Here is a 24,498-nt window from a genome sequence, read left to right as displayed (position 1 = left end):
GTACTGGAACACGGCTGGCCGAATAAGATTTCTGTTCCTTGGGATACCAGCACCCCGTTCTGCTACAACTCCTCTCTTGTCCTGAATCACGGGTAGCTGGCTAAGATTTGTAGTTGTCTGAGTAGTGTCTCCCGATCCTGCTACAGCTCCTCCCATGTGTGGGAGCACAGGTGGATGGATAAGTATTGTATTTGTCTGAGTAGTGTCCCCTGATCCTCCTGCAGCTCCTCCCATGAGCTGGATCATGGGGGGCTGGCTAGCAATTGTGGTTGTCTGAGTTGTGGTAACCTGTCCTCCTACAGCTCCTCCCGTCTGCTGGAGCACAGCTGGATGGATCAGGTTTGTGTTTGTCTGACTAGTGTCTCCCCATCCTCCTACAGTTCCTCCCTTGTGCTGGATCATGGGGGGCTGTCTATGGTTTGTCTTTGTCTGAGGAGTATCTCCCCATCCTCCAACAGCTCCTCCCATCTGCTGGATCATGGGGGGCTGGCTAGCAATTGTGGTTGTCTGGGTAGTGGCTCCTGATCCCCCTACAGCTCCTTGCATGTGCTGTATCACAGCTGGATGTATGAGGATTGTATTTGTCTGACTAGTGTCTCCCCATCCTCCTACAGCTCCTCCCGTCTGCTGGATCATGGGGGGCTGGCTAAGGTTTCTATTTGTCTGACTAGTGTCTCCTGATCCTCCTACCGCCCCTCTCTTGTAATTGAACATGGCTCCTCTCTTGTACTTTAACGGGGCTGGCCGCATAATGTGTGTGTTTCTGAAGGTAGCAGAACCCCATCCTCCTACAGCTCCTCCCGTCTGCTGACACACAGGTGGCTGAATAAGGGTTGTATTTGTCTGACTAGTGTCTCCCCATCCTCCTACAGCTCCTCTCATGTGCTGATGCACAGGTGGCTGTCTAAGATTTTTATTTGTCTGAACGTGGGCTCCCCATCCTCCTACAGCTCCTCCCGTCTGCTGGATCATGGGCGGCTGGCTAGGGATTGTGTTTATCTGAGTAGTGTCTCCTGATCCTCCTACAGCTCCTCCTGTGTGCTGGACCATGGAGGGCTGGCTAGGGATTGTGTTTGTCAGGGTCCTGGTACTCCATCCTCCTACAGCTCCTCCCGTCTGCTGGATCATGGAGGGCTGGCTAAGGTTTGTATTTGTCTGACTAGTGTCTCCTGATCCTCCTACAGGTCCTCCTGTGTGCTGGAGCACAGGTGGATGAATAAGGGTTGTATTTGTCTGACTAGTGTCTCCCCATCCTCCTACAGCTCCTCTCATGTGCTGATGCACAGGTGGCTGGCTAAGATTTTTATTTGTCTGAACGTTGGCTCCCCATCCCCCTACAGCTCCTCCCGTCTGCTGGATCATGGGGGGCTGGCTAGGGATTGTGTTTATCTGGGTCCTGGTACTCCATCCTCCTACACCTCCTCCCGTCTGCTGGATCACGAAGGGCTGGCTAAGGTTTGTATTTGTCTGACTTGTGTCTCCTGATCCTCCTACAGCTCCTCCCGTCTGCTGGAGCACAGGTAGATGAATAAGGATTGTATTTGTCTGACTAGTGTCTCCCCATCCTCCTACAGCTCCTCTCTTGTAGTTGAACATGTCTCCTCTCTTGTTCTTAAACAGGGCTGGCCGCATAATGTGTGTGTTTCTGAAGGTAGAAGAACCCCATCCTCCTACAGCTCCTCCCATCTGTTGGATCATGGGGGGCTGGCTAGGGATTGTGTTTGTCTGGGTCCTGGTACTCCATCCTCCTACAGCTCCTCCCATCTGCTGGATCATGGGGGGCTGGCTTGCAATTGTGGTTGTCTGGGTAGTGGCAACCCATCCTCCTACAGCTCTTCCTATCTGCTGGATCATGGGGGGCTGGCTTGCAATTGTGGTTGTCTGGGTAGTGGCAACCCATCCTCCTACAGCTCCTCCCATCTGCTGGATCATGGGGGGCTGGCTAGCAATTGTGGTTGTCTGGGTAGTGGCAACCCATCCTCCTACAGCTCTTCCCATCTGCTGGATCATTGGGGGCTGGCTTGCAATTGTGGTTGTCTGGGTAGTGGCAACCCATCCTCCTACAGCTCTTCCCATCTGCTGGATCATGGGGGGCTGGCTTGCAATTGTGGTTGTCTGGGTAGTGGCAACCCATCCTCCTACAGCTCTTCCCATCTGCTGGATCATGGGGGGCTGGCTTGCAATTGTGGTTGTCTGGGTAGTGGCAACCCATCCTCCTACAGCTCTTCCCATCTGCTGGATCATGGGGGGCTGGCTTGCAATTGTGGTTGTCTGGGTATTGGCAACCCATCCTCCTACAGCTCCTCCCATCTGCTGGATCATGGGGGGCTGGCTTGCAATTGTGGTTGTCTGGGTAGTGGCAACCCATCCTCCTACAGCTCCTCCCATCTGCTGGATCATGGGGGGCTGGCTAGCAATTGTGGTTGTCTGGGTAGTGGCAACCCATCCTCCTACAGCTCCTCCCATCTGCTGGATCATGGGGGGCTGGCTTGCAATTGTGGTTGTCTGGGTAGTGGCAACCCATCCTCCTACAGCTCTTCCCATCTGCTGGATCATGGGGGGCTGGCTTGCAATTGTGGTTGTCTGGGTAGTGGCAACCCATCCTCCTACAGCTCTTCCCATCTGCTGGATCATGGGGGGCTGGCTTGCAATTGTGGTTGTCTGGGTATTGGCAACCCATCCTCCTACAGCTCCTCCCATCTGCTGGATCATGGGGGGCTGGCTTGCAATTGTGGTTGTCTGGGTAGTGGCAACCCATCCTCCTACAGCTCCTCCCATCTGCTGGATCATGGGGGGCTGGCTTGCAATTGTGGTTGTCTGGGTAGTGGCAACCCATCCTCCTACAGCTCCTCCCATCTGCTGGATCATGGGGGGCTGGCTAGCAATTGTGGTTGTCTGGGTAGTGGCAACCCATCCTCCTACAGCTCCTCCCATCTGCTGGATCATGGGGGGCTGGCTTGCAATTGTGGTTGTCTGGGTAGTAGCAACCCATCCTCCTACAGCTCCTCCCATCTGCTGGATCATGGGGGGCTGGCTACTGACTGTGTTTGTCTGGGTGCTGTTACCCTGTCTTCCTCCATGTCGTCTCAAGCGCTGGAGCACGGATGCCCGGGCAGCGTTTGCGTATCTCTGGGTAGCGGCACGCCGTCGTGCTGCGGCTCCTCTGATGGGACCTGCTAACGAAGAAGAAGGGACGCTAAGCATTGCAGACGGCACGCGATTCGCACAGCGCCGCCCGAGGCAGCAAGAAGTGGGAACAAAACATACTTGGGTAGGGGCGCCCCCAGCGGCCGCTGGCACGCACGTTCTGGCACCTGTCGGCGAAGTGGCAGCGACCCCGAAGGGTGGGCTGCGAAGCGGGCATGGCTGCACTGCCTGCCGGCATCAACCACCACCTGCAACTGACAGCCGCCAGGTGACGTCAAACCCCTCAGTGACGTCATCCCCTCAGTGTTCCAAATGCCTGCGGGAGCAAAGTGCTCGGTCCTTGTATTTCTGGACTTGTCAATTTTTCCGAGCGGATCTTGCTCCGCAGACATCACTCACCTCATCTCCTCATTCATCTTCTCAGGAGGCTTTGGGTAACAGAACTGCACCCAAAGCACTGTGTTACTGGCTGCTTTAGTGGGTTGTGTATGTCCTTCACTGCTTTTTTCCTTGCCACTTTGACTTGAAGGACTGAAGATGACTTGTTAGTCCTTAGTATAAGAAAACCATTACCAAAATTAACATGTAGAGGTATATTAACAGATAATCATCATCCAGCTACTCATCTGGAAAATTGAACTCGTTGTATTTTCTCACTTCAGAGAAATCCTAAGTACAAATGCATCAGTTTTACAAGTACCTTAAATATCAAAGTGATAATGAGCGTTGGAAGTTAATTGCATAGTCAATTAGCTTCTAGTTCAGTAAGTCACCTTACTGGCGGTGGACTGTTGGCAGCCAAAGAGCCAAAGCAGTTCCTAGCCATACTTGAAAACTTGCACTTTGCCAGCTGGGTCTTGCCTGGAACTTGCCACTGATCTACTCCTAAGATACAGAAACGTAATGTAGAATGCTGAACTTAGGTAGAGTTTATTCCAGCAATCCCCAGAAATCCTCGATGACTTTCTCTTCTTTTTACACTTTTATTTGCTTTTTATTAAAAACAAAACAAAACAAAAGCCTAAGGAAAAAAGGGAGAGGCTTTTTTTTTTTCTTGTCGTCTTTTAAGAATCCTTCCTGCAGTATAGACTTGGGAGAAGTTGCAGTTGTACCGCACAGTTCTCTGATAAATTGAAAGGAAGATGTCTACATTTTTATGTTCACAATTTCCTAAATCTTCTGTAATTAACATATGGTAATGAAACGCTTTCTGGTAATGCAGTGTCTGTGCTGTCCACTCCATGTTCCTGTGACTACTGAAAAGTGTATGTCAAAATCAGGAAGGAAGAAGAGCATCTGTAAATATTGCCGCAGGCACAGACATTGAGATTTGCTGGAGTATCTCACAGATACCATTTTAGGATGATATTGTTCTATGAAATGTGATGTTCTAGTCTTGAGTGCAGGGGCTGATTTCTACCCACTTCCACATTTAGCTCACAGATGCTGAAATAAAAGCAGGAACTGGTGCTGTGTGAGTGAGCTGGAGATCCTGGAATATGTCTTTCCCATTCTACAGAGACAGCAATCAAATGAACCCTGTTTTTCTAAAGCGTTGTGGAGTTACTGCTGTGTTACTGCTAAGCCCACAAAACAGGTTACAGTGTCTTAAATTCTGTTGTTTCATACTGCTCCTTAAGAACTTACCTCTCCAGTGATGTATACTAAGTCAAATCCAATACAAGAAATGTCAGCTCCTGCCCAGTCTTTTTTGTTTGGTGAAACACTCAAAGCATTTAAAAACCAAGGAGCCATTCTCTGTTGTTTGAATGACAATGCTCAGTTTGTAATGAAGTGCAAGGCCATGGACCTTTACTCATGGAAATCAGTTTCAGGTCCCCCCCAAAACATGAAAAGCAGAAGAAGCATTTTCTTTCAGCCCCAGCCTGGAATCTAAAGAGCATCACCAATTCTGAGGCCAGCTTTGTGCATAACCTTGAAAGCATGAGACTTCCCTGGTGTTTTGATTCGCTCCTCTTACAAAAAGGAGTACAGCACGTCCCCTCTTCCATCTTTCATTTTCACAATCAATTTACATTTGAATACGTGCATTTTGATTAAAAAGCGGCATCTTTTACACACGGGTATTTCCCAAAGTGCTTTTTTTTTTTTTTTTTTTTTTTTTAATATTTGCACCCGCGCTGCAAACAGCCGCCTCCGCCCGGCAGCGTTCCCACACCCAACATGGCTCCTCGACGGCTTCACCCGCTCTTCAGCGCCCCCCTGCCGCTCTGAACTTGCCGTGCCCTTTCTCAAAATGGCGGCCGCCAGCTTCACCCCGCGGCCGCCCTGCCCAGGGGGCGGCCGGGTCGCGCGGTCACGTGGCGGGCGGCGCGCCGTGATGGCGGCGCGGTGCCGGGCGGCGCGCCGGGTTTGTCCGTTCCTGCTGGCTGTGTCGTGCGGTCGGCTCCTGCGGGCTCCGGGCCTCCCGGGGTCGGTGCCGCTTACGGTGCCGGAGGGCCGGGATCGGCGGCAGCGGGGTGAGCGGGGCCGGTGGGCGCGGGCGGGGAGGGAGAGCTGTGGGGGGGGGGGAGGACGGAGTGGGGGGGGGAGAGCGAGCGTCCTCCGAACGGCGTTACGGCGTCCGTGTTCCCTTCACTGAGATGTGCAGCCTCACACAGCCACACGCGTGGCACAAGAGATATCGCGGCTGGTGTCTGCAGACTCGTGAAGGAAATTTACGCTCGCGTTCCGAAGGCGGTGCTCTCGTCCCCCCCCCCCCCCCATCCCGTGATGTAAAAGTGCGTCTGTGATCGCTGTGAGCAAAATCTGAGAAGGAACTGGATTTCAATTCATGCTGCTTTTTTTCTCCCTTACTCTCTCTGCCCCCGTACGTCACCACGTGGACGTTATCTGCTAATTATACTTTCAATGGTGATTATTTTTCTTATGGTCCTAATGCTGTGAATTTCTCAGTGGTTGCTGGGACAAAAACCTGTCATAAATACAGGTTTTAGCATTACTGTATTTAGGAATAGAAAATGCCCAACAGCTGATCACATTCTGCTGCAAAAAAAAGAAAGTGTAGTCCATTTTTAAAATAGCAAGGGACAGAGTTCTTCCCCTCCCCCAAAAAAGGGAAAAATCCCCAAACGTTTATGCTAAGTTAACACGCTGAGAATGAAGAGTGGCAGCTTTGCTTCTTCCCTTCGCTGCTCGTTTTGGTTTGAAGTACAGAGGAAAGGATGTGTGAGCCACCTGGAGCGGTGTGCCTGCCTGCATAGTGTGGCAGTGAGCAACACAGAGAATTTTATAATGTCTTTAAAAGGTCTGTCTCCTTCCTAGATGGCACTGAGTTCTCTGAGATGGGCTATGGAGATGATGAGAACGACTTCTGAGGCCGTGGGCAGTGGCTGATGAGAGAAGCTAAAGAGAGGAACCTCAAAATTGAACCGATTGGTAAATCGAAGCCTTAGGGTTTATATGCTCTTTGTTCTAACAAACACGTCTGACCCTTAATTACTTTAACGGACCGATGTTTTTATGTCGCACTAGACAAGGTAGGGAAGCTCTAGGACTTGGTATGCTTGCATTGATGCTTCTCGCAGACTGTTTGTGCTTTTCTGAAGTCGCATAGCATCCTAGGCAGTGGCTTTGCGATGATCTTCTCATGTCAAACGATGTTAATGCTTAGACCTGATCACAGTGGTGAATATAAATGATTTATTGTTAGGGCTGCATTTCTGAATTTTCACTGTCTGCAGTGAAGCTTCTCAAGTTACGGTTCCCATCCCACTGAGAAAGTCTGCCCTTTCTGTTGCAGAGTGGGAAGGTACATACAAAGTCCATCACTTCTGGAGTGTTTCCCTTCCTGTTGCTGACTGTTTCAGTCAGTGTCACTCTTGCTCTCTGGTAAGGCATGATGCTTGAGATGCTTGAGAAATGGACCTTGGAGGGGTGGGGTGGGAGGTGTGTGTCTGACACGAGTTTTTGCTTTGCTGTGCTTTTAGAGTAGAATATAAGTTCTGCATGTGAAGTATTGAAGTAATGTCTTGTTTTCATGTTGTTACTGACATTCTGTATGACCACGTCTTGAAGTGAAATTGTGGTGAAAAGCGTTGTCTGCCAAGCTGTAGAGACAATGTTAATAGCATACAACGTGTGACAAGCCAAGCGTTGTAGAGAGCTCTGACAGCATGAGTATTCTTTTCAGTAAGGCTGCAGGCTGTGGGCTGAAGGATGAGAGAAATAAGCACCTGCCTTGAATTTTCATACAGATTATTTCCCTGGAGGGCTGATAAAAAAGTTCAGTAGTGAAGGTGAAATATTTATTTATGTGTATGCACTACTACTTTGTATATCAGCAGATACTGACTTCTGTTTACTTTTTGCTTTATAGATATGGAATGAAGGGGCATTTCATAGCAAATGGATGAAGGTATGTCTGTTTTTCCTTCTTAAAAGTGAAATGTGCTTCTGAAGTTCCCTTGTCTGATTTTTCTCTAGAGAAGAAACCTTCATCCTGATGACTTCTTTGCTTCCTGACCTCTCATGGTAGCTGCAGGCATGAAGTGCTAACAGGAACACAGGATCCTTGGATTTTTTTTTTTCTGAAGCTTTTATTTTGAACTTTGTAAGTCAGTGTATGCTAAGGAGGGCATTTTAAAGGAAGCTGCAGTTGAACCGTATGAATTCATCTTCTTACTGTCTGGAAAGCAGCTTATTTTATAAGTCAGAGGTCCAGAATTCCTTCAGATTCTCAAGTGAAGTTCCAGTGGATATGATGCCCTTTAATTATTGATGTATGGCTCCAGGTTATCGTTTCATGGTCTGATTTACTTTTTCCATAAAGTAAGAGCTCTGTATTTTAACTGTGCAAAAGTCAATACCTCATTTAGAACATGAGTTGGAAAGAGACAGTACTTCACATCAGGTAACACTGTGCTGTCACTGTTTCCTTCCCTGCACACCCCTCTTTGGAAGCTCACTTCTCTTTGAGTTATGTTATGCTGAAGTGGAATCTTAATATAAGTTCTACTGTATTCATTATTCGTGTCCTTGTTGCTGCTGTGAGGCTAAGAAGGAAATGCATTTCTTCTCAAAAGAAAATAAGGGTTAAGCTGAGTGTGAAGAAAACTGCTGATTCTTTTTTTCCTCTCCACGCACAACTTTGCAGAAATTGGGTCCCTTCTGCTTAAAATCAGTCAGTCAGCGGCTATTAGAGAATTCTTTTAGGTTTTGAATGCTGTATAAGGTCAGCTGTGTTATTTGTCCTTGGCAGCATCTGTAACTATTTCATTCAGTGGTTAGTTGTAGCAGAATAATTCAGAAAATGGTGTACAAGAGTTAAATGTGATGTGACGCTAGGAGGGAAAAACCCTTTGTAACTGAAGTGTCTTTCACGAGGCTGGCATAGATAACATTCTGCCTGCTCCTGAAAAGTGGGAGTGCTCTCCTCTGAAACACTTTATCCTCATTTATATGTAAGGGTGTGTGATCAGTCTATTAAACTGATCTATGGTCAAAGTTTATAGCAGGACAGCTAAGCAGGAATTGTATAAAGAAACTTCCTTAGGCATTGAGCTCTCCGTTTTCAGAGAAACTGGTGAGATCCAGAAGCTCACTGGGGCTTTGATTACTTTTTTGTTATGATAATGTCTGGATTCTCAGTTCCCATTTAGTTATGATAGCAGTGCAGTGTTTGGGAAGTGTGCAGCCAGCTGACTTAATCTTCTTGTTGTGGGTTTTGTCACACAGCAGTCATGTTTTGCAGAGGTAGACTACATCTGATTACTGACTTCTGGATAGAAATGTGTACGATGTGCTCGTTACCTTTGTATTATCAGCGGTCTTCATTAGGGAGGAGGTCTTGTGAAGGAAATGAGCTTTGCTTCTGTGTTGGTTACTGTCAGTGAATTGTTCTGCAGCTCTTGCAGCCCACCCAGCGTGCCTTTTGCAGCTGAGCTTGTTGTCAAGGTGTGCAAAAGAGCTGAATTGGGTGCTGAGCCGTAAATGCAGCTGCATGTTTCAGTTGGGACCTTGTGCTGTATCTTGCTGTTGATAATAAATATTTAAAGCTTGGCCTAAGGCAGTACAAGACTGCGCTGCTTCACCTTTAGCACGTTAAGGTTGCTGCTACAGGTCACCAAGGTCAATATCAGAATGAAGCTTTGCTTTAGCAAGCTGTGGAGGTGGTGTGACGTACATAAAGCTAGGTTTACTTATGCTGCTGTGTTCTGAAGAAATAATCTTGTACTCCTGCGAATGCTGTAGTATATTACAGATTGATCTGTAATGCAAGCTTTTCTGTTCTACTGGTATTATTCTACAGCAAGCGTGCTTTTCACTTTCAGTTTGGAGGAATTACTGCAGCTGTTTGTACTTCTAGGCTTTGAGTTTTCTTTTTGTGATAAGTGCTCCTTTTAATAGGTAGGCCTCTCTATCCTGGGACAAAACCAATGCCAAAAGCCTGACTAATTCAGCAGGAACTGTGGGCTGTGGGATACTGCAGTACCTTCAGCGATGGAGCAGTGCAGGATGTTGGGCTCAGATCCAAAAGCAAACCAGCGTGAGCAGAAACGTGAGCTTGTAAGTGTTGTGCACTGCTGATAGCTTTTAAAGCTGTGTGCGTAAGGGATGTGTTGTACAGTACCTTAGACAGTCATCTGTTGCATCAGGACAAGAGAGGAACTGCAGCTCTCCTCTGTCAGTCTGAACTCAGAAATGCTGAAGTGTGAGGACAGCTGTCCTTAACTGCTATGAGAAAAAGGTTGTGGAAGTTGTAGGGCATTTTTAGTTACGTTTTCACCTTGGCATATGCAGCTGAGTTCAGATATCGTTCAGATTCTGAAGATATATTCAAAAAGGGGCTGTTCTTCAGAACTAGCATGAAAAACACAGGAGGAAAAGAACATAATAAAGTTAACCTAGCTGTATGTTTCTTAAGGTCTCTCTCAGGTTGTTTGTCTCCAGTTACAAAGAATAGGTGTGAAGGTTTTGTTATCTATACAACTTTCTGAGACTCCAGTCTAAAAAACAGACTAGCAAACAGACTTTTTTTTAACTTTTTCTTCCAGCTGCTTTGGTTAGGAGGTACAGCTGGAGGCTGTAACCCTCAGTTACTTGTTTCATCTAATGTGCAGCTTTTTGTGGTGATACAGGCAGAGAATGTATTGTTTTTTCTTTATTAAGTTCTCAACACTGGGAGTTGTTTCAGGAAGTGGATTTGCTGTCTTTTCCTTTCCTGTGGGTTTGTTCTGTCTGTTCTGTGGGGGGAAGGATGGTGGGTTGAGGGGAAGGAGGGAGGTTGCTTGTTGGATTGTTTTCCCTTGTTTTATCTGGGAAAATTCTTTTTGCATTGCAAGATATTTTTATTTTTAGCCAGAAAGCTGTTTGTTTCTCTACGGTGTGGTGGAGAGAAAGAGGTGTAGATAGTTGTACTAACTTGATGTAGTGCTATGCATATGAACAACAAACACAACAAACCATTTTCCCAGAATGACTGTGTAACACAGCAGCTGATTGCTATGAAGGATTCCCCTTTGTCAGTGTGTGCCAGTGACAGCACAAGAGCCTCAAGGTGGGCGCTGCACCTGTTTGTGTGACAGGTAGGAAGTTTGCATCCCTGTATTGTCACAGACCTTTATTGAGTCTTTTTTTTTCTAGGTGTGTTATTTTTTGTAAAACGTGAAAGCAGTTCTGTGGAAAGTCTGATGAATACCTTGAAGAAGAAGAAGAAGAAGGCTTAGTTCAATAGGAAGCAGAAAGATCTAATAGCAAGCAAATTTGACCACTAGGTATGTGCAGAAATAAGCTACTGCCTGCTATAGTTACTGCTATTAGAGCATTTTGATCTGAAGTGCCTGCCAAGGTTAGTGTGCTTTCCATGTTCTTTTTTGCTCATTTTATTTTATCCTTAAGCAGACATTTGATACCTTTCAGTTTGAGAAAATAGAATGAAGTACCTCCGTATTCTTATCCCTCTTGAGATTGTTGCCTGAGTCAGCATTTCTTTGTGCATGGGAAAAGGGAAATATTTCATCATGCTGTCTTCTGAAAACGTGGATTGGCAATTGTTCTTCAGTAGCCTTGTGCTGTTTGTGCCGCAGTTCTGCAGAGAGGTGGCACATACAGTGCCATTAAGATGAAGGCAAATGCCTTAATTTTCATTCTGCTCGTTACTGCATATGTAACAGCATTGAAGAAAATGGCTGCCACATCATCTGAACAGTTCAGAACACCTGGGCAGCTCTTCCCATTTCCGTGTTACTGAAGACTTTCCTGAGGTCACATCCCTCTTCTCTGCTCACTCACACTAAAAACCCCAACAAACAGCTCTACCTCCTGTAGTTAATTATTCCTCAGGGAGGAGCCCTTTTGTACTTTCTCTTTCTGGTCTCTTTACTCTGTCTGTCACAGAACTGATGTTTTAAAATGTGCTTTAGTATAATTCTGTAATCTTCCATGGGTAGAATTTGTTTTGGAAATGTGGTTACTTCATGTTGGAAATAATTTTTGTATGTGAAATTAATTTGCTCAGACTAGAAATCACAGATATTTTTACTAAGATGCAATTATTCTCTTCTGATTTCTGTTTATTTCATCTCAGCACACTCAGCCAGGCTGGTTATACTTGTGAGTGTAGAATGTTTTGTTGTGAGTACAGTATGTTTTTCAAATGAATATTGGTGTCTGATAGATTCTAACAACGTCTATTCCTTCTGTTCCTTTCTTTATTCAGACAATCACTCTCAATCTGTCAGGCTTCCCCTGCCTCATTTCTGATCTTCACCTCAGCAAGCAGCTTTCTACCTCAGAGTCTTTTGTAAGTATGCCTTGAATACACTTGGTTGCTCTTGTAAAGTGAGTTGCACTGTTTCTTGTGCATGCACACAAATTATGACAAGACACTGAGAATTCAGAATTGCTCACCTCCAGTGCTGGAGGTTCTGTGCCTGACAAAGTCTTAAACATCCTGCTTTTCTTCTTACCATAAGACACAATGGTATAATTGAATTTGTAGGATTAGTACCTCCCAGTCTATTCATGTATATTGAAGAAAAAAATTGCTGGAACAGAGATGCAATTTGGTTTATTCTTAGGGTTTATTCCAAGGCTGCATGCTCTGAAATGCTGGTATAGTTTGAGTGTTGGAAGTGGGCACGACCTTTCTACTGGCATCAGTTCATTCCTGGGGGAATAACTGCAGCTGACTGCAGTGTTGGTTTTGTTGTTCCATCCCCACAAAAGAGATTCTGAGCATCTGTTTTTTTTCTGTTCCTACTATTAGTATTACTGCATTATTAGGATGATGGCTCATTGATGTACGTAGATTGCTCTGAAAGGAATGACTCCTGTTTATTTCCACAGGAATGACAACAGATACATAGAGTGAATTCTCAGCTACAAAACTCTGTTATTCAACATGGTCCACCACCATTAGCTATGCTTTTTTTTCCAGTGTTGAACGAGAGCCTGCATGCTGTGCTTGTTTAAAAAGAAAACAAAGTTAAATCTGGCTGTTTGGGTGGCTTGTCTTTTGCATTGCTGTTGCCACTGCTGAAACGCACCACCCACCACCTCACTGTGCTCACATCCACGTGTTGGTCTTCATAAATGTTCTGCAGGAACTGATGAATGTCAGTGGGTGCAATTTTTTGCACTGTGGAGGAGTTCAGTGACACCCCTGTGCTTCATGTGCACTTCCATGTCAGGTGCTGTGCTGTCATTCTGGAAGTCTGCTGCCATCTGTCACATGGCTACGAAATGTAACTGAATGCTGGCAGGAAGGTTCAACCTCTGCTGTCATCCCACCAGTGCCCACCTGTGATGTTGTGGGCCCGCATTATAAAATAGGAGGCATTCCTTTTGGATCAGCCCTTGTATAGTTATGAAAAATTAAGGTTTATAATGGCTGGCTGAGTAAATTGGTGGCTGCTAAAGAGATCCACAAGTCTAAAATAACAGTAGTTAGACACTGATAGCTTTCAAGGTCAATTTAAATTATGTGACTGTGTTGGGTTATTTATTTATTAATGTTATCTTTTATTGTTGTATTTCCTGAAAACTCTTCAGGTGTGGCATTCGAGGCTTGATTTTGAATCTGCAAACTCTAGTATTCTTGAGCAACTCCATCCTGTAAGTGGATTAGTTTTCATACTCCATTGTAAAACTGCTTTTAAGAATTGGTATTGCAAGAAAAATGTTGTTCTTTGTTTTACAATACAGAATTACAAAGTAAGAAGTAGTGAATGTGAAAGTAATCTAAGGGACCTTGTACTCATCTCTTCAGAGAGGAACTTTGTGGTCTTTCATGTGTATTCATGCGTGCTGATTAGTCTGGTAGTGCAAATCGTTTTGTAGGTCTCAAACACTGCAGCTTTTTAGTTGATGCACGCTTTGAGAGTAATGACTGACATGGTTGCAGTGTGATATTGCAGTAGTGGATGTCCTTCTCTATCTCTGGGCCCACCTTGCTGCCTTTTCAACCTGGAGGTGTTCAAGTCCAGGTTGGATGGGCAGCCTGGGCTGGTATTAAATGTGGAGGTTGGTGGCCCTGCCTGTGGCAGGGGGCTTGGAGATTCATGATTCTTAAGGTTCCTTCCAACCTAGACCTTGATTCTGTGATTCCGTGACTAGGAAAGGCATTGCAAGAGAGGTGTGATGATGGAGCTGCCGCCTGTTATGTGTACGCCCTGCCCCCACGACCCTTCTTTCGGGAGAGTTCTGCCCGCCCGCCCCTTGGTCTCTGCGGAGCCAATTGGCTGCCCTGGCTGTCACTTAAAGCTTGGGAGGATGGATGATTGGACGACCGAGGCCACGCGGGGTGCCCGCTCCGCGCGTGCGCGGTCCGAGCGAGGGCGAGTCAGGGTACCGGGCGCGCGGAGGCGTGACGTCATCCGGCGCGACGCGCAGCGGCCGTGGTGAGCGTCACGTGAGGCGGGGAGCCGGCGGTGCGGGGCTGAGGAAACGCGGGTCCTCGCGGGGCTGGGCGGTGGGTCTGTCGTGTTATTGGGGCGTGGGGGGTCACGTAGGGCTGGGAAGGGAATCCGAGGCGTCCTCCTGGAGCTGCGGGTGCCGGGCCGTGTTCTGGGGGCTCCGTGGGGCTGGGAAGGGGGTGGGGAAGCGGGGCTCTCACGAGGCCCGGGGGGCACGGGCCTGTTGTGCGGGGTATTGCCCTGGGACTCGGGAGAAGGGGCCGGCGGTCTCCGTGCCCGGTGGGGCCGTTCTCCTCCCTTTTGTTCCCCTCTCGCAGACCGTGGCCGTGCCCCTTCCCCCCACGCTGGTGCTGGGCGCGGCCGCGGAGAGCGGCTCAGAGCCGGAGACGGGCGGGAGCGCGGCCGGGACCCCCGCAACGGGGCTGAAGGTCCCGGGGGAGGCGTCGGAGACCGAGGAGGAGGAGGAAGAGGACAGTGCGGCCCGAGTGCCGCTGCCAGGGGTGTCCCGGGGGGCCCCTCGCTGCTGCAGCAGCGGCTGGGGGCGGGCGAGGGGCGGCTGCGGGGCGCGATGGCTGAGGCACTGGGGCGCAGTTTCGGTGGGGCTGCGCGGCTGCTGGAAGGCCTGGGGGGCCTCTGGGCCAAGCCCAAGCTGAGGCAGCTGCCACCGTGCGCTGCCTGTGCCTGGTGTGCCGTGAGCTGCGTGCTGTGTCTGCCACCGTGGCCACCATCACCGCCTGCTGCCCGACATCCACGGGAGCTGTGAGAGTGGGAACACTGGTGGGGCAGTTCTGGCAGCCGTGGGGAGCTCCTGGCGTCGTTGTTGCAGTGTCACTGTCTCTAACCTCCAGCACTGCGTCCAATGGACTTGAGGGTTGTGGTTGTCGCTGATGGTGTTCTCACTGTTGCTGCATTTCCAGTGCTGTGTCCCCTTGAGCTGATGCTGCCATCAGCAGCGCTGCCACTGATCACTCGGTGTCTCAGCGGGGTCACCTGGCCTGTGGGGACCTTGGCCTCACAGTGACGTTGTCACCAAATGGAAGCTCCTGACAATTGCTTGGTCTGGAATTCTGTGGTTTTGCCCTGTTTAGGGGATCTGAGGTTTGTGGCACCAAATAAAGCCCTTTGGGGACACAGCTGCAGCAAGGACATGACTTTCACTAGGCGGGTGGCAGCGTGTTCACGCGTGGCACTGTTGTCCCAGTGGTCTGAGCAAAGTCCCTTTTGTTGCCGCTCGTATCCCCAGGCTGTGGTTGTGTCCTGCCATTTGAAAGTCTCCAGCACCTGGCCAGTGTCCCCAAGCTGTGGCTTCATTCTGTCACCCTGGGTGCCTCTTGGCCATGTCCACAGCCTGGGGGCTCCCAGTGTCTCCAGGAGGGTCCCACATATCCCCGGGACTGACCTGAGGGGTGGTGGAAAGCCAGGATGAAGGTTCCCTTTCCCCATTCCCCTGTGTTGTGGAAAGGGGAGAGGTTTTGTGAAGGGCACAGTGGTATTGGATTCCTTTCATAAAGAGTCTGGGCCTCAGTTCCCTGCCCGTATCCAAATTAGAATGAAAAACAGTGTTAAAAGTTCATCTTTTGAGGAAGAACCTCTGAGCACTTGTGACTGGCGGTGGTTTGATATTCTAGATAACCCGTTCCATAAGGAGTGCTGGGTGATGCTGACTGACAGCATCAGTTGTGAGGTTGCTCTATAGAAAGTTTCCCTGTGTGGGAGTGAGGAAACAAAATGTGATTCAATACTGTGGGGTTATTATGGGGTTAGTAGAGTCTAGGATTCTGGAGTTTGAGGATTGTATGAGGATGCTATGAGGATATTAGCTCCTGTGAGTGTAAGTTGTGTTATTTCAGATTCTGTGATTGTTTCCCAATTCTAGATTCTTTGATTCTGTGATGATTCTGGGCTTCAAATGTGTGGTGATTCTGTTTTCTCACTAAGAGTACAGACTCCCAGATTTGTAGCTACGCAATACGATGCATTTCCATATCCACCCCTGTGCACAGTGTGTGGCACAGTTCTGAGTGCCTGGCACAAACCCAAGCAAAATCAATATCTGTAGGTTATTAAAAAGAAGTAAATAAATCTTTGTTGTTGTTTCTGCTTCCTGTACCATTCATTTACGTTCTCCCTTACTTCATATGTAACAGATAATACCATTTTCCCTCTTTTATCCCTTGCTGGCTCCTGACGGTCCCTTGTTTCTTAATTATAATGGGCTCTCAGTCTCATGAGCCCATTCATGTAAGAATTTGGGAGTGGCATTCACTCCATGAATCTTATAATAGTTAGTGTCCCTAGTTGCTATCATGCAGCCTTCACCAATTGATAACAGATAGATACAGCTACAATATACACTCCTAAGGGGGAAGCAGGAATGTATTTATTGATGAACATAGACATGCTGTAGTAGATATAAAGTGACTTAACAAGAGTGGAGATGGCTGGATACACTTAGTTGTTTTCCATATAGTGGACAGGGTTACACACACACCTACAGGACGCTCTCCTGCTGTGTCATGGGGATCAGAGCAAACCCCATTGCTGTCTGAACTCTTCAAACCACAGAGGTAAGGTTCCTCAGCACAGCTGGATCCACTCCTAGTCCCAGACGCGTTCAGGAGTTTGTGTCTAAGGGATCCTATGTGCACAATCAAAGATATAACCTTAGTGAAGCTGATAAAGCTCAAACTTTTAGTCACTTACTGAGGATCTGTACCAGCAAGGTGTCTTGACATCAAGGTGGAAAGCATCTCTGTGCAGGCGTGATCTTAAGAGGCATCCCTGCTCAAGGGGAGAGCTCGTCCTGCAGCCTGCTGCTGTGCAGGAGAGCTTAAGAGGTGCTTGTGCTGCTCTCTATTTTGGTGGTAAGATGATTGACTCATTGCTGTACTTTGTTTTTAGGCATGTGCTCAGTTGACCCTCAGCTGTTGAGCCAGAGGTCTGCTGTGAGTTCTTTCAGACTCCCAGTGTGAGACAGTTTTGTGATCACTAATCTGAATTAACCAGGAGTGTTGCTCACTGTCTTCCTGTGCCAGACTGAGGGAGGAAGGAAGGAAGAAAGGGCGAGGGGGGAGTGCACCATAATCTGGCTTTGCTGGGAAGGAAGCCTGGTAAGAGCAGTGCTGCTGGTCTGAGTCCCAGCTGGCTTTTGCCCCGAGGCAATGCCCTGCAGGTGGGCTGGTGAGGGTGGGGGTTGGGCAGGGATTGCTGCATTCCCTCACACCTCTCCTGCCTATTGTTTCTCTTGTCCCAGCAGGCTCCAGTTTAACATCTGCCTGCAGCAGCGCAGAGCAGCAACTGGCCACAGCATGTCCATCTCAGGCAGGGGCTTGGGGAAGGAGCCAGGAGAGGGCAAGGAGCAGGAGATGGGAGAGCAGGGTGAGAGAGAGTGAGGTGTCCTCAGCCAGCATTTGTGTGCTGGGAAGAGAGAAGCCGCTGGGACGGGAGTTTCTCTCCTCTCCAAGCTGCCTTGGCTGTGCCCAGCAAGGAGCACTTGCAGGAGCCTGTGCCCTTTGCAGAGGTGGCCCTGTATGTCAGCAGGGAGGAAGGGGCGCTGCTGTACCGGGCTGTGATGCTGGAGATGTACCAGTGCGTGGCCTCAGTGGGTGGCCTTTGCTGCTGCTGCTTCTTGTTAGGGCAGCTCTGCCTGAATGAGCCTCTGCAAGCAGGGTGTAGAATAAATGCAGTGCAGTTACTTACTGACCAAGGCAACAGCAACAGAAGAAACACAGAGAAGCATGAGTTGCAAAATTAGTGTGCTCAGTCCCCTGTGAAAAGCCCCAGAGTCACTGCTGACACAGAGGCGTCAGCCTGGAGGGGTTGGATCAGCTCCCTGCAAACAGCCCTTGTGCTGCTGCTCTGCATGGTGCCACCAGCTCCAGCACCCAGATGTCACACAGATCACTCCCTTAGATTCTGTACTTTTCTGTTCATTACCCATAAACCTTGTTGAAGCGTTGGTAAACAAAGCATCCTTAAGGGAATGTTGAAGAAAATGTCCCTGCATCATTTTCAGAGACGCAAAAGGCGTGCTGGGCTCCAAAAGAAGTCAGTATGTGTTGGGCCAGTGTCATTCAGAATTGAAACAGGGGCACGCTGATGTGCACCAGAGTGGGCTCGTGCTTGATATCTTGTAAACAGTGCTGAAAAGAAACCTCAAAATAAACACATGCAGCCTTTGTAGACCCTCCCCTCCAAAATCAACACATTTTGCACAGCCAGAGGTGTTTTCCCAGTCTTCTGTCTGTTGTCAGTTTTACTTCATCTATTTTTTTTCAGGTCACAGCAGAGTGAGTCTGCCTGCATCAGCGGAAGAGCTGCCTTTGTGGAGGTGCAGATGCAGTCAGCTGTTGTGGAATTCATCTTGAACCACTCAGATGTCCTCTTCTGCTCCAAATCCAGCCCGCTCATTGGAGATGGAGCAGGTGAGTGTCTTCCTCCATTAGCTTTACCTTGATCAGACACCTTGATCAAATTCAGATCTCCACCAAGAGATCATACTTGACATATGCTTCTACTGTCGAGGAGACAACAGACTTCTGGGCTGATGTAAGAATATGGCAAATGTGGCTACCAGTATCTTTCTGGGAAGCCCTACGAGAATATACAGCTGAAAGTTTGGCTGCTGCTGTTATGTCCTCACACTGACAGTCTGTACAGAGTAACTTAATCTTTCTCCCTACTCTCTCTTTTCTTTCTAAAATCACTTTCTTCAATGCTTCTGTGTGCTTTCCCACTTGAGAGCTGTCTTGCAGTATGACTCAATGTTGATCCTTACAAGCATCTTAGAAGACAAATAGCAATCAGCAGATTTAAAGAAAGCTCTTGGTATTCATTAGCATTGATGCTGAGAAACAGAAGTCTTGCTCTTAATGTGAGATATTCTGACAGCTGCTTTCCTGGATGTTTCTTCTGCACAGTCTCTATCGGTTAATCAGCAGGGCTGTCCAGTTGCATGGCAACGACTGCACGGGCCGTGCAGCTGTTTCCCACTTCTCTGCCTGCACTGCAGAGTTGTGGCTTTCAGATGAGCCACAGCTTAGGTGCTAAGAGTGAGGAAATAACTGCAACATGTTTGTGCCCAGCCCCAGAACCTACAGCTTTCCTTGAGTAACTGCTAAGACCAGAAGTGCACATGGTCCAGTAGAAAGAAACAGATTTGCACCAGGAAGAAAGTTTCCTCTGTACGTTAGATGAGTAAGTGTGAAGAGCACAAGCAATTATTATTCCAAAGCAGTGCTAAGTTTGTTCCATCTACTTTGATACCCTGACCTTCCAATGAAATTTGCACAGTCACTGCAATTATTGCCACTGGTGGAGTCTAGATAGGTGCTTTTTGAGAATATTTGCTGCTTCCCATTTTATACAAGTGTTGCTCTTCTTTGGATAGCACAGTTGCTGTAAGTGCAGCTTTTGTTCCTACTGGAAGGCAGTTTTTATGTCAGCAGGATGTAGGGGTTAGCTTGGCTAAATAGGAACAGCCCACAGCAGGCTGAGCTCTGCCAGGGGAAAATTGACATGCAAAGCACCTGAGCCATACAATGATCCAGGCTGTAGAATGGAGCATATCAGCTTGACTAGTTGTTTAGTGATTCAGACATTCACATTGTCGGCTTCCCCACAAGCAGAAGGGTCAGGGAATGTCACAGTGTATCAGCTGAGCTTGGCAATACTGCTTTGGCAAGGCTGCTCTGAGCACAGCATCTCAACCTGGACCAGCCTTCAAGAGGGGACAGCATTCCCCAGCCTGCTTTAAGGCACCCCAAGTTAGTCTAGTTGGATGTCTGTATACCGTTTGGCCCAAAGCCTGGCTACTCAGGTACAGCTGACAAACACGTGAGGCTGTGCACACATTACCCAGGAGCTGTGATGTTAAAGAGAGAAGTGGTAGGAATGGATCCAACCAGGATATTGATGTGAGGGGGATGATACACTTCCCTCCCTCACCTCTTATCGCATGGGAATGGCCATATAAATGCTTGCTGTGTAAGCAGTAGCAAAGAAGGACAGCTCTTAGAGCAGACTCCTCATGCTCACCTGCACTGCCCTGCACTGAGAGGCTTCAGAGATCCTAGCAGCTGGCACTGTGAGCTACTTTGGTAGAAGTTTAAAAGTTTGTCTCCAAAAACAAGCAGGCCAAGAGCAAGACACAGCCAGATTCAGTTCTCTGTTCAGGTCTCCACCTGCACACTGGGTTGTAGCTGCTGCACTCGTTTGCAGTGTTTCCTGTTGCTGGATGCTGAGAGCGACCAAACCCAGACCTCATAAGAAGAAAACTGTCACTATCATGACAATATTTTGCATGCAGACAAAGCTTGATACAAGTAAGGCAGTGAAGGTTTCTGACTGACCTGTCCTCACTTCTTAGGAGTTTCGCTTGCTTGCTTAAATACAGTAAGTTGCTCTCAATTATGAGTATGTCCTTTGCCATAAACATACCTGTGACAAAATGGTTATTTTGACATCATCCTCCAGTGACTAGGATAACCAAGTCTTAGAAAAATATAGCACCTCCCCCAGAGCGGTGTTGGCCGTGCTGCTGCTTGCTGATCCTCCATCTTTTCTGTGGTTTTCCTTTACAGGACACAGTTCTGAATTGTGGCCCAAGTCCCTGTGGGTTTCTTCTCCTCCCACCAAGCTGCTCACCCTGGAGGAGGCACAGGCACGGACACGAGGCCACAGCAGCTCTCCCGTTGTGTCAGACAGCAGAGACATTGAAGTGGAAGAAGGCCCTGCAGCTTTCCAGGGGAAATTCCACACAGTCATTGACTTTCCATCCAAAAGATGAAGAGGAGTTTCTTTTGCAGCACCTATCATAATTGTTTGGTGGGTTTTTTTCCGTTGTTACTAATGCAAAACTTGCTGAAACTAAGTTACCTTAACCAGGCATGAAGTGTTGTAGCAAACTTCCACTCACTTTGGACTCTGAGGACTCCACTAACTTATGACTGCCTGATGGGCTCAGTTTAGCCACACAATGGCACCGTTCCTTTCCTGTCAGGCAGGTCACGAGGTGTATAGAGCCATCTGATGTCTCTGCTTGCCAGTACTACCTGCACCTGGAAACATCAGGGTTTTCCAGATTTCAGGACCACGTGCCTGAAATAAATTCTGGTTCTACTCTAAGCAGAGCTGTTGGACTGACTTGCTGTTTGCTAAGACTGGGAAGAGGCAGGCCTGCTGCAGCCCCAGCCCCACCTGACAGGGGTCTCTGAAGGGACAGGCTGCTGGCTTTGTTCCGCACACTGCAGTGCTCTGTGACCAAAAATTACCAACAGGAGCTGTTCTACTGGCTGTGCCCACACCTTGCTGGCATCTGTGGCTGAGAAGCCCCTGCACGTGGCCACCAGGAGCTGCTGCCCTTCTGACCACCTCACTCAGTAACTGCTCTCTGCTTGGGTGCACGTGCTGGAAGCTATTACTCAACAAATAATACAAATATAAGAAATAAACACTAAACAGGGCTTATTGTCACAAGGTAGCCAGACAAAAGGAGTGAGAAGATGCATAAGCATTGGGCATGTAAGTTGTGTCTGTTTCCTTGGAGGCAGAAGTGCTCATGCTCTCCCAGTTTACTTGGATGCAATTTTACTTAAGATCCTCTCAAGACCTTCTGAGCCTGTTTGAGCCTTGAAGGGCATGCACAGTCGAGCCATGAGTATTTCTTTACTGGGAGAGCTGCCACATTTCAGTGGGAAGGTTACCTTCCTGTGTGGAAGGGAGAGAATAGTGTTGTGAAGGAATCCCTGGCTTTAATTGCATCCTCTGTCATTCTGCCTGGAAGGATGTTTAATGGGGGTTGCTCTGTCCTGCGTTTGTTTGCAGATGTGACTGGAGCAGGTGATCCAGGATCCGCTCTGAGCTCTGGGACCAAAACTCTGGCGGAAGGCATGGGTAAGTCATGGCTTTGTAATTCCTGCGAGAGCTTTCACTGCCCATTTCAGTGCCATTTCATGGCACAATTCCCTCTAATGCTCTCCTCTTCAGTGATGCTGTGGTGTATAAGTGAAACTTTTCATGGGTCTTTGGTTGCAGAAGTGCCCCCGTGGCTGTCTTTGCCCAGTCGTTCGTTTCCTCCTGTGCTGGAGCCCAGCTGGAATCCCAGCAGTGAGTAGTTTGTCTTTACTGACTCCGCTGACTCACCACTGGTCTCCAAAACTTCATGCACGTTGATATTTGACTTCATACATTCTGTACAGGTCAGGAAAGAGGAAAGGATGAACCCAAAGGAGGAAGAAACTCCCAGGCTCGTCCCATCTCCTAAAGGAACTGCTGAAGGAAATGGAGAAGGCAGCGTGTGGTAGGCATACTTCAGTCTGTTCACCGTGAGACATGGGAAGCTGAGGTCTGATGTTCATGTGTGGACAAGCCGTAGCCTGCACAGCAGGAAGGGGTCACTCAGAGCCGTGCTGCGGTGGTTCCATGTAACGCCTGGCAGGCACCCAAGTATTTGACAGACTGCACATCCTTATCACCGACTACTGGGAGACGCTGCTGGGGTACAGCAGATGTGAGATGAGGCTGACAGAGCCGTGCCTCAGTCCAACACTCACAACAACACAGACTGGGTGCCGTGGAATGGCACCAGAGGGACGAGCCCAGCTCCCGTGCCATCTACATCAGGGCAGGAAGGAAGATCCAGCACTGCCAAATATGGCGAGAGGGTCACGTTTCATAAGGCACTTGACCAAGTACACATTGTTAAAGTTCATCACCCGCAATAAAAGGTCTTTTTTTGTTCTGCACCAACAACAGAGTCCATGTCTAATTGCCACAGTTAAGCCTTCCTCATATTTGTCTTCCTCAACCTGTATGAGGACCTTTGGACAGGATTTCAAAAGGGCATAGAGGGGCTTTAGCAGTATTCCATGGCTGTAGGCAGCACCACCTTGTCATCCTTAGGAAAATCTGTAGCTCCTCAGCTGTTTGAGGTTCCAGTCTGGCTGTTTCCTTTCTTGCTGTTTCCTAGGGTTGGGGATCCCGCAGCGATTCCATACTGCAAATCGGTTACTTGTGGCTGTGCCACTTGGGCTTTCTGTGGAGAAAGTCAATAGCCATTAAGCCTGAGGAAGTTTAGTAAGCTAATTGTCCATGTTACACATTACCTCCTTTGTTTTGGTAGCTATCAGGTCATCCATGTCTTTGGATTTGAGAGAGTACTGCTTGATCCGAACCAGCTGAGCTCCCTGCTTTATTCTGAATCCTTTTGGTGCTGCATTCTTGGTCCAACCTGGGGATTCTACTACCCACAGCCCAGGATAAACTTCATCCCTTACTTCTTCTGTGTTCTGGTCCCAGCAGGGGTAATGATTAATGCTAAACTAAGCACCTTCATTAACTGCTCTTTTTTACCTCAAATTCCAGTTTTCCTTTAAACTTTATTTCAGTTTGCAGTTCTTTTAGTAAATCATGCCCTAGTAAAGGTTTTGATGAATTTGGCACGTGCAAAGATTTGTGTATGCCTACCTGTTTACCTAGACTAGATTGTAAACCCATTAAGAAAAGGCTCTTAGGCACCCAGAAGCATGGAATGACACTTTCACTCTAAATTACAGCAGGCTGACATTCCACTTTGCACGCTGGTTGGAGGTGCCCTGTAGTAAGGGAATGTAGGGAGACTCTATGACTGCCCTACTGCTGTTGGAGAAACAGGTCTGAGAGGGCTGCGTCATTCGTAGCTTTTGTTTGGAGGTGGTAGAAAAAGAGGCCATGGGTTTTGCTTTATTTGCAGGCATACAGGATTAATTTGTCTCATAAATGCCGATGTCAACTGCTCTCACAAAGAGTGTTGAGCATGCTGAGGCAGGCAGTTCCCTCAGCTGCATTATAGGCACCTGGATTGCCAATGTGCTGGGCACTGAGCTGGGTGCTCAGTGAATGTGCAAGGAAGAAATCCTGTTTTCTGGAGTAACCAACCCAGTAGTGTCCACACACAGGGCCCATAGTAACAACAGTGTTCCCTGTCAGTGTGTGGGTCATAGCACTGGCTGCAGATCCCCCACTATAGGTGGATTCAGGGAAATCCATGAGCATTATGTGCCTTCACTTTCTCGCACAGTGAGAGATGCTGGGAGCCTGATATTATCAAGGTCCTCTGAAATACTGAACACCTAGGTGAGCTCTTGCCATCTGGAGGCATCGTGGTAGTGACTGTTTCTGTGTTTCTTGCACAGTCTTTCTCTGATGGCCACAAGATAAGTTCAGATGCAGAGCAGGTGTTCTTGGATTTCTGAGAGCTGTGATTCACAGCAGCTTCTCTCATGTCCAAGGACACTACAGCTAACCAGTGAACTAAGCACCTCGAGTAGTAGCTATTATCACAGTATCAATCAGAGTTTTATGTAGGACTGGGAATAGGAGTGATCTCTCTTGCAGTGCCCTGGGGAGTAAACAGCTTCTGATAGCTCCCTGTCTGTCTCCGTCAGCTAATCACAAGTGCTGTGTGTGATGCTGCCTTTATTTACCGAGATTAAAT

The 24,498-nt window shown here is 48.0% G+C and overlaps 1 protein-coding gene, 1 long non-coding RNA gene and 1 pseudogene across 4 annotated transcripts; all 3 read left to right on the top strand.

Annotated features, from left to right (window-relative positions):
• The first annotated feature begins 5,389 nt into the window (after positions 1–5,389).
• LOC149917374 (uncharacterized) lies at positions 5,390–18,328 on the top strand. 3 transcript variants are annotated; one of them, XR_016467605.1, is made up of 9 exons: positions 5,390–5,627; positions 6,433–6,546; positions 6,911–6,999; positions 7,487–7,525; positions 9,517–9,675; positions 10,753–10,883; positions 11,828–11,911; positions 13,162–13,224; positions 16,926–18,328. It is a non-coding gene; the product is annotated as an uncharacterized LOC149917374 (long non-coding RNA). The 3 variants fall into 3 exon arrangements; XR_016467606.1 differs by lacking the exon at positions 6,911–6,999; XR_016467607.1 differs by lacking the exons at positions 6,911–6,999; positions 9,517–9,675.
• Positions 13,231–16,118, top strand: LOC149917375 (uncharacterized; annotated as a pseudogene).
• Positions 13,939–22,785, top strand: LOC116241249 (rho GTPase-activating protein 32-like). The gene is made up of 6 exons (XM_090142238.1): positions 13,939–14,009; positions 18,303–18,448; positions 20,606–20,849; positions 21,849–21,917; positions 22,059–22,130; positions 22,223–22,785. The coding sequence occupies exons 2-3, from the start codon at positions 18,361–18,363 to the stop codon at positions 20,809–20,811; spliced, it is 294 nt and encodes a 97-aa protein (XP_089998364.1). The 5' UTR covers positions 13,939–14,009; positions 18,303–18,360; the 3' UTR covers positions 20,812–20,849; positions 21,849–21,917; positions 22,059–22,130; positions 22,223–22,785.
• The last annotated feature ends 1,713 nt before the right edge of the window (positions 22,786–24,498 follow it).

Source organism: Phasianus colchicus, chromosome 6 (assembly GCF_987193195.1).
Source record: "Phasianus colchicus chromosome 6, bPhaCol1.hap1.1, whole genome shotgun sequence".
Lineage (NCBI taxonomy): Eukaryota > Metazoa > Chordata > Aves > Galliformes > Phasianidae > Phasianus > Phasianus colchicus.
Note: the sequence above shows the minus strand (reverse complement) of the source record. Positions and strands in the feature narration are given on the sequence as shown.